Source organism: Euleptes europaea, chromosome 3 (genome assembly GCF_029931775.1).
Source record: "Euleptes europaea isolate rEulEur1 chromosome 3, rEulEur1.hap1, whole genome shotgun sequence".
Lineage (NCBI taxonomy): Eukaryota > Metazoa > Chordata > Lepidosauria > Squamata > Sphaerodactylidae > Euleptes > Euleptes europaea.
The window spans coordinates 95469334-95484175 of record NC_079314.1 but is presented as its reverse complement, the minus strand read 5'-3'; the positions used below and the strand labels follow the sequence as shown (position 1 = coordinate 95484175).

General features: G+C 46.3%; 1 protein-coding gene across 2 annotated transcripts in view; it reads right to left on the bottom strand.

Moving 5' to 3' along the window:
- LARGE1 (LARGE xylosyl- and glucuronyltransferase 1) overlaps positions 1-14842 on the bottom strand; it is a 307843-nt gene that overhangs the window by 44629 nt on the left and 248372 nt on the right. For both annotated transcript variants that reach the window (XM_056845910.1, XM_056845911.1), the window contains exon 9: positions 12620-12775. In XM_056845910.1, coding sequence (XP_056701888.1) covers positions 12620-12775 — 156 coding nt within the window. The remainder of the gene's footprint in view (positions 1-12619; positions 12776-14842) is intronic.

Here is a 14842-nt window from a genome sequence, read left to right as displayed (position 1 = left end):
AAACTGGCAGGATCTGAATAAATCTGTGGAAATAGATGCATGTTAGTTACGTACCCACATTATTACTGAAATATGAAATCTAATCCATGCAAACGGCCTGGTCCTTGAAGTCTATTTGGGCACATATCTTCATATTTGCTGCCCAGCATAATAAGTTTAAGAATATTTGCATTTTAAAGCAAAAGCCATGCACAAAGTAAATTCCACAGTGGTGAGGTAGCAGCTTCTTCTTCCTTTTTTTTGGTCATCAAGTCAAATTTGACTTATCATGACCCCATTGCCTTTTCAAGGCAACAGTCATTCAGAGGTGGTTTGCCATTGCCTGTCTCTGTGTCAAGACCTTGGTATTCCTTGGAGGTCTTCCATTCAAGTACTAAGCAGGGTTGACCCTGCTTAGCTTCTGAGATCTGATGAAATCAGGCTAGCCTGGACCATCCAAGTGAGGGCTAGCAGCTTCTTGTGTATGTGTCTGTCTGTGTGCCATCAAGTCACAGGTGACTTATGGCAACCCCGTAGGGTTTTCAAGGCGAGAGACATTCAGAGGTGGTTTGTCACTGCCTGCCTGTACGTGGGCTGAGAGTGTTCTGAGAGAACTGTGACTGGGCCAAGTTTACTCAGCAGGCTTCATAGAATCAGAGTTGGAAGGGACCACCAGGGTCATCAAGTCCAACCCCCTGCACAATGCAGGAAATTCCAAACTACCTCCCCCCCACACCCCTAGCGACAAGAAGATGGCCAAGATGCCCTCCCTCTTATCATCTGCCTAAGGTCACAGAATCAGCATTGCTGACAGATGACCATCTAGCCTCTTCTTAAAAACCTCCAGGGAAGGAGAGCTTACCACCTCCCGAGGAAGCCTGTTCCACCGAGGAACTGCTCTAACAGAAAATTCTTCCTAATGTCTAGACGGAAACTCTTTTGAATCCACGCTTCACGTGGATGAGTGGGGAATCGGACCCAGTTCTCCAGATTAGAGTCCTCTGCAGTTAGCCACTATACCACGCTGGCTCTTACTAACTGGAAATACTAGAATAAAAGTATTATTTTACATGCACCTCAACTTCTGCTTGCCACTGATCAGGTGGGAAGTAAAACCTCCAGGGAAGGCCTCCCTCAAGTTTAATATTCACACTTCTTTTCCTCTCTGTGTTTAGCTTCTTCTTCTCTACAGAGAGAGACCAGGGTGTGAGTACATTCCGCAAATACTTTAATTAGGTTTGGAACACTGTAGTTCTCCAGAAATAGCAGCATGTAGAAAACAGATAAAGAATCACCAGAGACAAATTTCCAAAACCTTTAAAAAAATTCCTAAATTTTGCCTGGAAGCAAAATGCAGCCTCAATCCTGACTTCAGATCAAAGGAGCTGGCCTTTGAGGCAGGTCTAGACTGACAAGAACAAGCCAGCCCTGACAGTTGCTTCTAAACTATTTCTTTGCCTGCCTTGAAGTCTGTTATAAACCCCCTTAATTCACAAGATATGGATGCCCATAAAATATATATTTACTACTAAGGGCTGGCTTGCTGTTCATGTAATACGCTGCAAAATGATCTGATCATTCACCTTCGACTGCCAGAGTCCCTCCGCTATGCCCCTTTATCTTCTCTGAACTGTATTTTGTTGTTTCTTTCTTATATCTCCACCCTTCTGCTTACAAAGCACTCGGGGCTGGGGGGAAGGGGTTCAGCCTCCAACCTGCTCTGTCAGCTTCCTAGAGGTTTTTTTTTGGGGGGGGGCAGGTTCAGAGAACAAAATAAGGAAGGAAGCGAGTCTACCCAAGTACTGGTTAGACCATTAGGCCTACTGGTTTCAAGGCCAAAGAATCCAAGGAAGGAGTTTCACCTATATACTCCATCTCGTTAGTACAAGGACCGATGGGCGGGAGAAGGTTCTTGCTTAATTAGGCCCTGTACAACTGCAGAGCACGTGGCTTCATCATGGCAATACACCTGATTGGTTTAGGTCACCTGGTTAGCAACATACCTGATTGGTCAAGTTACATCATTCACTATACATTTGATTGGTCAACCGGAATCATGCCAACATGGGTCATTTGGCATAAAGGAAGATCTTTCGTTGTAGTCTTTGCCCTTTGTCTGGATTACATCTGTCTTTTGGACAGCTCTTGATTCTAGACCAGGTAGCCCATGTTGGCTGGAACACCTGTTTTGGTCTCTGAAACTCTGTTGGACTCAGTCTTGTCAGATAATGCTTGTAAATGTGCTTAGATTAGATATTTAACTTTCATTATTTCATGTTCACTGCTCTTATACTGATATTTCTGCACATTCCTTTAATAAACCGTATTAATTATACTTTGTGGTGTTCTTGGGTTTTGGGGCTTCTATCCGAATCCAGTATTTTAGCCCTGTTGGCTACAGCTGCCAGAGCAATTGTTTTTTTCGGAGCTCAGCTTGCAAGTGCCCTACCTTGTGTTGCTGACTTCTTGATCTTAGACGCAGGAGGGCTAGGGACTTAATCCCTTGGTCTCTGGCTGGAGGGTTAGTTAAGCAGACCGGTGGTAGCACATTACCCTGGGGTTACGAGGATTCACACTCCAGCACTTTGTGGTTTTGCATTTGACCAACCTATCTTTAAGGAACTCTATAACTGTTGTCATGACTGATTCAAGCTGGAAAGAGCAGCTGCTTCAAGAGCAAAAAGCACATGCAGCCTTGGGAGTCCGCCTACATGGACCTACTTGCAAGATAAAGTCTGTCCTACAGGAAAACTCCCTTCAGCACATTGCAAATTCGGCTTTCTCTTACAAAGAAAAACTTCAATTAGGGGAAGGAAAGTTTAGGGACTTCCCCCAGCACTTCATCAGAGTCACAAAACATTCGTCTCTAATGCCAGTGAGGTCTGCAAAGAGTCAGAGATAATCCTGTTATATGGCTCCTTCTTTTGACATTATGTTGTCTATAGAGGAGGGTGCCGAGTTGTTTTCTTTCTCCCCAGAAGGTTGGACCAGAACCAACGGGTTGAAATTAAATCAAAAGTGTTTCCGTCTAGACATTAGGAAGTATTTTCTAACAGTTAGAGTGGTTCCTCAGTGGGACAGGTTTCCTTGGGAGGTGGTGAGCTCTCCTTCCCTGGAGGTTTTTAAGCAGAGGCTAGATGGCCATCTGTCAGCAATGCTGATTCTATGACCTTAAGCAGATCATGAGAGGGAGGGCATCTTGGCCATCTCCTGGGCATGAAGTAGGGGTCACTGGGTGTGTGTGTGGGGGAGGTAGTTTGGAATTTCCTGCATTGTGCAGGGGGTTAGACTAGATGACCCTGGTGGTCCCTTCCAATTCTATGATTGTATTCTATTCTAAGCTAAGGAATTGGGGCTGGGGCGGGGTGGGGGACTCTGCAAGATTCTTCACATGCTCAAGGGCTTGTGCAGACTGATTCCTTTGCCTCCTCCTTCTTTAACTGACACACAAATGCTTTTAACAGTCTGATTCTCTTTGTTCTGGAACGTCTTCAACTCCTCATTTTTTTCTTTACTTAATTTGCAAAGCCTTATTTTTCTGCACCCTTCAAGCATACAGACACTTTGTCTGGGGGTGTCCCCCTTATGCTGATTTTGTGATTGGTTTTTTTTGGGGGGGGAAGGAGCAGCCAGTTAACTATCACACAGAGTGATTAATTCCACTGGTAGGCTATTGATTTTACAGTGTGTGGCCAAGGTGTCCAGGCTGAAAAGGGGACAGGACTCCTCACGTTTTAATAGTTGTGTAAAAGAAGAACTTTTGGCAAGGCACCTTTTTTAATCTCCAAGAAGTCTGGCAAGATAAGATGCATCTTCCAACACTTTATTCCACACAACTATGGGCCAACTTATACAGCTTCCCTACCTCCCATCAAGTTAAGTCACAATGTTCCGCACAGTGCTAAAACATCCTCCCTCTGTGGAGTGCTGGACGCAACCATTAAAAGTCAAAGGAAAGCTCACAAATAAGAGAGCACGCTGTGTTTTGCTTTCAGGGCTTTCACTCAAAGCTTCAACTTCAGTGTCCAAAGCACAGAGCGGCTGTGACTCCTCCCACTGCCTTGTTAAGGAGCGGCTCTCCAGTTAGGAAGATGAGGTAGGGGGTTCATCACCCACAGTCATCGAGAGGGGATGGTTGTCTGGGCTGTTGATATTTACTTACTCACTTTTCATTCTGTGCTTTCATGATTCCTAAATCCAATCTTTGGCTCGCAGAAGGAAAATATAGGTTTGGATCGGCTGCAGCCTTAGAGGTATGCATGTAAAACTTTAGCAAATCTCCACTTACAGGGGAAATTTTTTTTCATAGGATAGTCCAGGAAATACGTTTCTGTGAAAGAGGAAATGTTCTGCATCCCCAAAACTGTCTTTAGAGAAGAAACAGGTGTGATGTGGGAGATGTACAATCAGATCCCTTTCCTTCTTGAACTTAAAAGACTCAAGGCAGGTTACACATAGTGAGTCAGTACAATTAAAAAAAAACCCAGGGCATTCGGTAACCAATGCATTAGGACTGTAGAAGACTGGACCCAATCAGACACAACTGAAGCATAGCGTAAGAATTAATCTGACATATTAAGTCAGGGGTGGGGAACCTCAGGCCCGGGGGCCGAGGACATTTTTTGTGGCCCTCGGGAGCTCCGGGAACCCTGCTGCGGAGGCGGGGCGCAGGGTGGCCCTCCCCGAGGGTGTTCCTCGGGCCACGGCTTACAGCACCCTTGTAGCGCCCTTTGGACCTCCTCTCACCAACTGTCGGTTGTTGGTCGGCGAGAGGGGAGGGGGAGGGATGCTTCCCCCAAGGCTGCCCCCTACAGCTGTGGCATGCAGGAATGCTGCGGCACATTGTAAGCCACTCTCGCTGCCTGTTGACTGTTGAGCAGTGGGGGGCGGGAAGAGGCCGGTGGCTCCCGGCGGCAGAGCATGCATGCAGGAGCCGATTTGGCTGGGGGGGGGCTTTTATGGACTCTGGGGGGGAGTGCATGGAGACTGGGGCCCGGTTGCTTGGTGCTCTGTGCGCCGCCGGGTGTGTGTGTGTGTGGGGGAGGTGGGGTGGCTGGGGCCCAGTCGCGCAGGCCGGCATGCGCGGGTGTGTGTGTGTGGGAGGCTTTTCTCTCTTTTCTTCCTCTTTTTCTGTCACTCTTTCTTTCTCTCCCTCTCTTCCTCCCTCTTTTTCTGTCTCTTTCTTTGTCTACCTCCGTCCTTTTTTTTCTTTCCCTCCGTCCTTTTCTTTCTTTCTCCCCCTCTCTCCATTTCTTTCTCCCTCCCTCCCTTTTCCTTCCTCCCTTGCCAATCGACTGTGGGCTGCGCGCCCCCTGGCGCCTCGTTTTCTGGGGCCCACCGCTGGCTGCCCTCCCACAGGGGAGGGGGGCGCCCTGCAGGCCTTCTCTGGCTGGCCTCCCCTGGGGTTGCCAACCTCCAGGTGGTGGCTGGAGACCTGGCAACCCTAGCCTCTCCCCCCCCCGGGAGATCTTCACCTGGTGTGGCCCCCGAAAGATGTTATTAATGTGCAAATGGCCCTTGGCAGGAAAAAGGTTCCCCACCCCTGTATTAAGTGATGCAAAAATTACTATAATAGTATCCTAGTTACAGAAAGCTATACCGCACTGTAGACCACAATCCCTAATCATTTATGTAAGTAAGCTTGAGAACCAATTTGTACAGTGCAACCCTATTACCTGTGCAAAAAAGCCCTCTTGAATCATTCAGTTTTGCATAGTTTGCGGAAAGGCAGGAGAGTGGGATTGCAATGGCAGTGCTGGACTCTCTGGAGCTATTTCTTCCACCTAAATCCCTTCTCCTCCAACACACCTATGGGTCCCATGGCAGGGGGATTATAAGTACAAGTACTGGGGGCCTGTATTTTTTCTGCATGGCGTAACAGCAGTTGGAGGGTGGGACATGGCAAATGGCGGGGGGGGGGGGTTAAACACCTCCCCTCTCAGCGCTGCTGCTCCAATCAAAATTACCTTCGCCTGTGACCAAGTGGGTGGGATTTTGCCAGTCCTACCCTTACTGTGTGTGTGTGTAAAGTGCCATCAAGTCGCAGCCGACTTATGGCAACCCAGTTGGGATTTCAAGGCAAGAGACTAACAGAGGTGGTTTGCCATTGCTTTCCTCTGCACAGCGACCTTGGTATTCCTTGGTGGTCTCCCATCCAAGCACTAACCAGGGCTGACCCTGCATAACTTCTGAGATCTGACGAGATCAGGCTAGCCTGGGCCATCCAGGTCAGGGCCCTGCCCTTACTAGAGGTAATTAAGAGCTATTCATTCCAGCAGGGCTGGAGGGGGCTAAACCAGGTTAAGCCAGGTCTTGCAGCTTGTAACTTGCCAGTTCTGCCAACCATGGCGTTGTTCTCTCCAGCACCACACCTTTTATTACCACTGCTCAGCAAGTGGTCATATAAACACAAGAGGTACTAACCACGAACAATGAGCCAACAGAGCTGTAGCTGCTGAGAAAAACACTACGACGAATATGAGGCCTTTACTACAGAACTGTCTTACAGCTTTTGCTGTGAAATCACAAGTGGGTATACTAAATGCACTGCTGAAAATTTTTGCACTTTCAAGTAGGCCCCCGATAATGGAATAGCGGACATAAACATTAAAGGACGATAAGAAAGCTGATAAACAAAATACGATGGTATGCTGTGCCTTTACAGCTTTCAGTGAACAGTTGTTTCCTGCATTAATATAAGAGGGGACAACAAAGAAGACAAAGGAATTGGGGCAGCAGGGAATGAAGGACAATAGGAAACAAGTTGGCTGGGATGACCCAACTTGAGCCAAAGCTCACTAATTCTTTTGCAATTACTTGAACCGCCCTCCTGCATATTTGTTGGGGAGTGGATGTTTTTGAGACACACAAAAAACCTTGGCTCATTCTGGTTATTCGTTTAAGCACATGTTAACAGAAAGATGGCTGATTGCATGGATGGTATTTGAAATAAACTGCCACTGACAATTTCTACACAGCATAATACATGGGGCCTTGTTGGTTCCCATCAGGGCAGAAAGGTGGGGAATAAATCTTGCTAGTAGTAGTGGTGGTAGTAGTAGTAGCAGTAAATTCTACACTGCCATAGTTTACATTTTACAGATTCCATATTTTAGCTTGAAGGTACATCTTTCCTTACCAGCTACCTTTCTGTACCAAGTACACATCCTACTCTTTTGTGCTGGCAGTAATAGTAACTGGATCTCTCTTCCCCCAGCAGTCCAAATTCATGCATTTCAAAGTCCAGTTGTATGAAGGGAAATGAAAGGTGAATTCCCTAATATACATCTGCCTTCTCTGTGGTAAACAACTAAGCAGAAGGACAGCTGTAAACAACACCAAGAAAAAACAGGAGTTTATAATGATGATAATAAGCTGCCACCAATGAACTTTTCCAGCATCTCATCTTCAAAGTCAAGTATGCCAAGATGACGGGGTTCTTCCTTTGAAAATCATGGCCATCTGTGCACTTGACATATCTATAACGACTTCTTCCAGCAAGCCAGGATGATCTGCATTTCAAGCCCATTTTGGCATATTAACCCCCACTTCTCCATCACCTTCCTTTGCATACACAGACAATCACTACTCCCCACCCCCACAAACTGTCTCGTGGCACCTTAAAAGCGTGAAGCTCAAGCTTTCAGGGCTAGAAAAGTTAAACTCAATCAATCTGTTAGCCTTGAAGTTGCCAAAGGGGATTCCTTTGGGTAGCGACTGCAACAGACTAACACAGCTTTGCCACTAGAACTGACAGCTTCACAGGGAGATGTCATTCTTGAAATCCAGTAGCTGAATTCCTTCCCCTTGTAGCTGTGTCTCTGCATGTCTTCAACCACCATGAAGGAGTTAGTGCTTACTGGTTAAAGGCAAAGGTAGACCCCTGTGCAAGCACCAGGTCATTCCTGACCCATGGGGTGATGTCACATCCCGACGTTTAATAGGCAGACTATATTTACAGGGTGGTTTGACAGTGCCTTCTCCAGTCATCTTCCCTTTACTCCTAGCAAGCTGCGTACTTGTTTCACTGACCTCGGAAGGATGGAAGGCTGAGTCAACCTTGAACCACCTACCTGAAACCGACTTTCATTGGGATTGAACTCAGGTCATGGGCAGAGCTTTTGACTGCAGTACTGCAGCTTTCCACTCTGCGCCATGGGGCTGCTAGTCCTTTCTGACCTGGCTTTAAATACTTGCATTTTTCTTTATAAAAAGCATCTGAGAGGGGAACTGATTCAGATCAGCACTGTGTGGCTGTGTTTGTGTGTGTGAACCTTTCTCCCTGTGCTTCCTTCCCATTATGAAGCAGCCCAAGGAACCTGCTATTTGCCATGTTGCAGCAAACACATAGGCACTTTGTGTATCACCTGTACGTTTGCCTGTAGCATTTCCTGAAATTGCCTGTAGCAATTTAAGATTAGGAAAACCTAAAATGTAGGTTCTACGCACTTGATCCAGATCTCCTATTTTATCTCCTATTTTCACCACACCTAAAAAAAGGATATTGCAAAGCTTGAGAAGATGCAGAAAAGAGCAACCCAAATTATCAGTGGACTAAAGTAATTGCCCTGTGAAGAGCAGTTAAAACACTTAGGGGTGTTTAGCTTGGAAAGAAGGTGGTTAAGGGGAGACATGATAGAGGTCTATACAATTATGCATAGTATAGAGAGGATGGACTGGGAGAAGCTTTTCTCCTCTCATAATACTAGAACACGTGTTATCTGCTGAAGCTGGAGGGTGAGAGATTCAAAACAGATTAAAGGAAGTATTTCTTCACACAACGCTTAGTTAAATTGTGGAACTCCCTGCCCCAGGATGTGGTGATGGCTGCCAACTTGGGAGGCTTTAAGAGGGGAGTGGACATGTTCATGGAGGAAAGGACTATCCATGGCTAGTCAAAATGAATACTAGTCATGATGTATATCTATTCTCTCTAGTATCAGAGGAGCATTCCTATTACATTAGGTGCTGTGGAATGCAGGCAGGATGCTGCTGCAGTCGTCTTGTTTGTGGGCTTCCTAGAGGCACCTGGTTGGCCACTGTGTGAACAGACTGCTGGACTTGATGGACATTGGTCTGATCCAGCAGGGCTTTTCTTATGTTCTTATGCTTAGCAGGTCTAAACACAGAACTCCCCTCTTCTCATCTAGTTTGCCCTTAGTTACTATGAAACACCAACTCTGGCCTCTTTCAATACCACAAACACTCCCAATATTATAAAATGCACAATATTAGTAAAATAATTAACATCCAAACCACAAACTTTCACAAAAAGAAACCATATAGGAAAATGCACTGGAGAAACATTTTACTCTGCATACAGGCAAGGGGGGAAAACAGAGCATAAGGCAAAAGCTATCAATCTAATTTAGGCTCACTGTATTGCCTCTTCTTAACACTAGCATGGTGTAATGAGGCCAAATCATAACTGAGGGCAGTATAAAACCTACTGAACTCCATTAGGTATTTAACAGATATTTGCATTCCAAACAAGCTCTCTTAATTACAAATTAAACTCTAAATGCAATACCTCTAATAACATGAAGTTGTTAGGTTGTAATAGCTTACATATTGAAACAACCCCTTGAGGGCAAATTCTGACACAGCCAGATTGCAAGTGACAGGCAAAAGCCATTGATCTTGTAAACAACGAAGGCTACCACTCGGTGAGCTTCCAAGCTATCAGAGGTAAGGCTGTTTCAGTCCCGGTCTACTCTCTTTCTTGTGTGCTGATGGCCGGCCCGTGGGGCAAATGCAACATCTCGGGAGCAGAACTAGCCAGCAATTTGTTTGGAGGAAACTGACTTCGTCCCTAGCAGCCTCCACACCTGCTAATGCCACGTCTCCTGGCCATGCAGTTGATTATTTCCTCTGCCCCAACTCCATGCACTGTCCTTGGAGACGGGAGGGACTGTAAGTTGTGCTCACTTTGGAAGCATGCCACTTTCCTCCCCTTTGTAGGGTTGCCAGCTCCGGGCTGGGAAATGCCTGGAGATTCTGGAGGTGGAGCCTGAGGAGGGCAGGGTTTGGAGAGGAGAGGGACTTCAATGCCATAGAGTCCAATTATCAAAGCGGCCATTTTCTCCAGGGGAACTGATCTCTGTCGCCTGGTGATAGGGTTGCCAGGTCCTTCTCCACCACCGGCGGGAGGTTTTGGGGGCGGAGCCTGAGGGCGGGGTTTGGGGAGGGGAGGGACTACATTGCCATAGAGTCCCATTGCCAAAGCGGCCATTTTCTCCAGGTGAACTGATCTCTGTTGGCTGGAGATCAGCTGTAATAGCAGGAGATTGCCAGCTAGTACCTGGAGGTTGGCAACCCTACTCCTTTGTCCTAAAGGCTTTGACAGATGGGCATGGGAGTTCTGTACTTGGTGCTTCCAGAAAACGTTAAAATTTAATTTTTAGGGATGTAGTGACGGCCACTAGTTTAGAGGGCTTTAAAAGGTGCTTCAATCACTATTAGCTATGGTGGCTAAGTGAATACTGAGGAGCAGTGATTGGGCAAAAGGAGGGGGGTCCTTTGGCTTCTCTGATTCTGCTGTGGATCCTCTGATGCATCTGGTTTGCCACTGTGAAAAAAAGGACGCTGGACTAGTTCAATAATTGATCTGATTAACCAGAACATCTCTCACATTCTTAAAAGGGTGATGTGATGGTGTTTAAGTACACCAAAGCACAATATCAGTGATAATAGTTGAGAGTGCTACTAAATGCAGTTGAGTTCAAAGATCTGGAATTCCCTGCTTAAATCACTCAGTGCCAAACCAGATGAGACACCTGGAAGACTTGTAAACAGAGACAGAGATAGCCACCTGACAGCAATGCTGATCCTGTGAATTTAGGCAGATCATGAGAGGGAGGGCAGGAAGGGTTGCATCAGTGCTTGGCTCTCATGGCTCTTTCTTACATTCCCAGGGGAATGCCAATTGCCACTTTGGGATCAGGAAGCAATATTCCTCCAAACCAGATTGGCCAGGGATCATGGAGGGCTTCCCCCCCATCTTCTGTGCATGGATAGGGGTCACTGGGGTGTGGGCGAAGGTAATTGTGAATTTCCTGCAATGTGCAGGGGTTGGTCTAGATGACCCTGGCGTTCCCTTCCAACTCTATGATTATATGATTCTACATGTTGACACACGGTTGCTGGTTTTGGCCACATGATATTCATCACATGTAGTTCTGCTTTCAGCCTGGTTTTCCTCTTAGGGCTGTTAAGCCCCTTAATAAGCAATATGCAACCTTTGTATACTCAAAACATTCTACATAGATGAGGATATATTGTGGGCTGTCTGCACTCCTTTTTGCAAAAGGGACATTTCAAAATATCTTCCTACCTAGTTGCTTATACTGACAATATTACCAAACGTTTCTTTTGTCTACATTGCAGAGGCACCCTTTAAATGTACCGTGTATGAAATCCTCCTTCCAGCATTTTAAACAAATGGATACTGCATACACAAATAACACACCTATATATAAATAGCCTTGCATTTAAATGAAAAGGACCACTTTAACCAACACATTTCAATTGCAAGTTTTGTTCTAGTTGTTCTGAACACTGCTATTGTGTTTTGTAGGGACATGGAAGGAGGAAGAACCCTGCATATAGCTATTACTGACAGAAACTACCTGTAATTTCACACAATCTCACACAATAATTGCACCTTCAAATGCTACCCTATTATATGCCTAGCAATATATATGCAGAAATACTAAGACATGTTACTTGCAAAAATGTGTCTAGCAACTTCCATCTCTTTTTCATTGCAAAATCACAGCCTATTGTGGCTGGAAAACACTTTACAAGTCTGATCCATTTCCCACTCCGCTCATTCCTTCTCTTAGATAACACTGAAGACTCTTAGCACATTTATATTTATTTGGAATTTACTTAGTCAGAAACGATAGATAGATAGATAGATAGATAGATAGATAGATAGATAGATATAGATAGATAGATAGATGATAGATAGATAGATAGATAGATAGATAGATAGATAGATAGATAGATAGATAGATAGAGAAACACTCCATTCCTGAAGGGGAGGGCGAAGATCAGCTGGAGCTGGCATGACCTCGCGCCGGTGTAGGTGCCACCTTATTATGTAATAAGGTGGCATTTACCCTGGTGCGAGGGAAAACATGCCAATGTCTGGGCGCTGCCAACCACCGCTGCCAGCACAGCCACACCGACAGGGCTTTCCCAGAAAGGGGGCGGTGGTGGTGTTCCCAAGGTGGAGCTACCTGTAGGCAGCTTCCACAACCCCTTTTGCCCTGGAAATGTCCCCTTGAGCGGTGGCGGGGCTGCTGCACCACTTTTTTGGGTGGTGCAGCCTTGCAGTTTTCATTGGGGTATCCCAGGGGTCACTGGGGGTGTGGAGGGAGGTAGTTGTGTATTTTCTGCATTGTGCAGGGGGTTGGACTAGATGACCCTGGTGGTACCTTCCAACTTTATGATTCTATTATTCAGTGCCCTCCAGAACTAGGTGTCCCCTCAACCCTTAGGTGGTTTTTGTCATTGACCCACAGCATCTTAGTCTTGTATGGACTGAACTTTTATCCGGGAGAGAATTCCCTGCCAAAGCTGGGTAGGATGCATCAAAACAAACCTCCAGTGTTAAGCCATGTTCTTCCAAACTTACATTTTCACTGTTGACGTCAGCTTCACTGGGGCAGCCGAAGAGTTCCCGCCTCAACAAGTTCCCGTCATACTCTAGGAATGTCAGGTAGAGGTTGCGGAAAAACTCAACATGCTTGTTCTTCACTCTCAGCTTTTTGGGTGAGTTCCAATGGATCACCTAGCAGAGAAAACAAGAAGGGAACATATCCAGTCACCAAAATCCAGTCACGTGCCTGCCATCTTATCCTTCCTTACCCCCCTACTTTTACAAGATTTTCCCCTCCTCTTTTCTTAGTACTGGAAGGAACCATTTAGGATTTAATTGGGAAAGAACAATTTAGGAACCTTTCCTTAAGGATGTCTTTTTTAAAAAACGAGCTGGAGAAAATGGATCAGAGCCATATGTCCCTATCAAACAATTATGCAGGGTAGGCTCTGCCTCATCTCCCTGCTTTTTGTACCAAGGAGTTCTGTATAATCTGGAGGCCTGCACTAAAGTGTGCATGGTTTGTTAGCGTCAACAGCTTGCAGGGCCTCTTCCAGATTTTGGTGGTGGGCACGGAGAGAGTTCCCAGGGCCCTCCTCCTCTGTTTACTCCCAGGTCCTCATCTCACAATCTCCTTCTCCCTCATGCCTCCCACTTACCTGTGTGTCCATCCTAGGGCTGCCAACCTCCAGGTAGTAGCTGGAGATCTCCTGCCCATAGAGATCACTTCACCTGGAGAAAATGGACGCTTCGGCAATTGGAGTCTATGGCATTGAAGTCCCTCCCCTCCCCAAACCCCTCCCCCTCAGGCTCTGCCCAAAAAACCTTCTGCCGATGGCAAAGAGGGACCTGGAAACTCTAGTCCTTCCCCTGCCCACTTGCAAGCCTTTCCACTGCTCTCGGCCACCTACACTGCCCCAGTGGCACTAGCAATGGCAACATCTGTGAGTATGGGTGGTGGAGATCTAGTAAGTGAGTGGGCAGCATGCGGATGCGACAGAGAAGGCCCTGCCAGAAGCCCTGGCAGCTGCCCTACCTCAGGGGATGTTGAAGCTGGCTCAGCTTGCTTTTCTTTTTTCTTCCTTAAAGGGTCGTCCATTGATAAAGCTGTTGTATGATCAGCCCCTCCCCCACCCAAATTAACATGTTCTTCAGCAATGTAAACAGGAGTGATAACAGGGTGAGAATTAAGGCCCCTGAGGAAGACTGCAAGGAGGACTGGAAATTACAGACTGGAACACATTCATTTAAGGGAAATTAAGCTCTAGGCATTAAAAGCAGGAGCCCCGTGGCGCAGAGTGGTAAGCTGCAGTACTGCAGTCCAAGCTCTGCTCACGACCTGAGTTCGATCTCAACGGAAGTTGGTTTCAGGTAGCCGGCTCAAGGTTGACTCAGCCTTCCATCCTTCCGAGGTCGGTAAAAAGAGTACCCGGCTTGCTGGGGGTAAAGGGAAAATGACTGGGGAAGGCACTGGCAAACCACCCTGTAAACAAAGTCTGCCTAGGAAACGTCGGGATGTGACGTCACCCCATGGGTCAGGAATGACCCGGTGCTTGCACAGGGGACCTTTACCTTTTTACCTAGCCTTTCAGCAGATATAAACACTGACATTTGACAAGTGGGAACTGAGTTCTACTCATTAAAAATGTGTTCTTTGTTTCAAGAAGTCACTTCTGTGAATTCAAAAGAGATCTGCATGTGTGCATACTGTGGAAAGGGAAGAACGAGGATTTTGTTGGGAACTCTTCCAAACTGTGACTTCTGGAAGCATTGTACATCCATTAAATAAATTACGCATAGGGATGGTAGAACTCCGAGCAGCAAATGATTTCTCTCCCACCAATTGCCAAGTGCTGAGTGAGCAGAGGCTACAGTGCTGTATCATACCTTTGAAATTTCTTCCTGGCACTTTTCAATACTAATAGGAAAATGTCTTCCTCTTCCTCAGGCAAAGGTGGAAAACCAGTTTTGGGTTTCTGGAACTGAGTACGCAATCAGGATGAGCCCAACTCACAGAAAGGAACTGGGCTATGTAAAGAAGCTGAATGCTTTAAAATTAGCTGGATTCTGAAAAGGCTGAAGAGACCTCAAGCTGTGTTCATGTTAGATGGCCCTCAGAACAAAGACACACGCTAAAGCCAGTGCTTGTCGCTGCCTTCTGATGTTAAAGCGAAGGGTCTAGTTTTAGCTCTGAAATACCAGGTCTCTGTGTTGTGCAATGACATGTCCATGTAATAAAAGAACATGGAAAATGCTTGT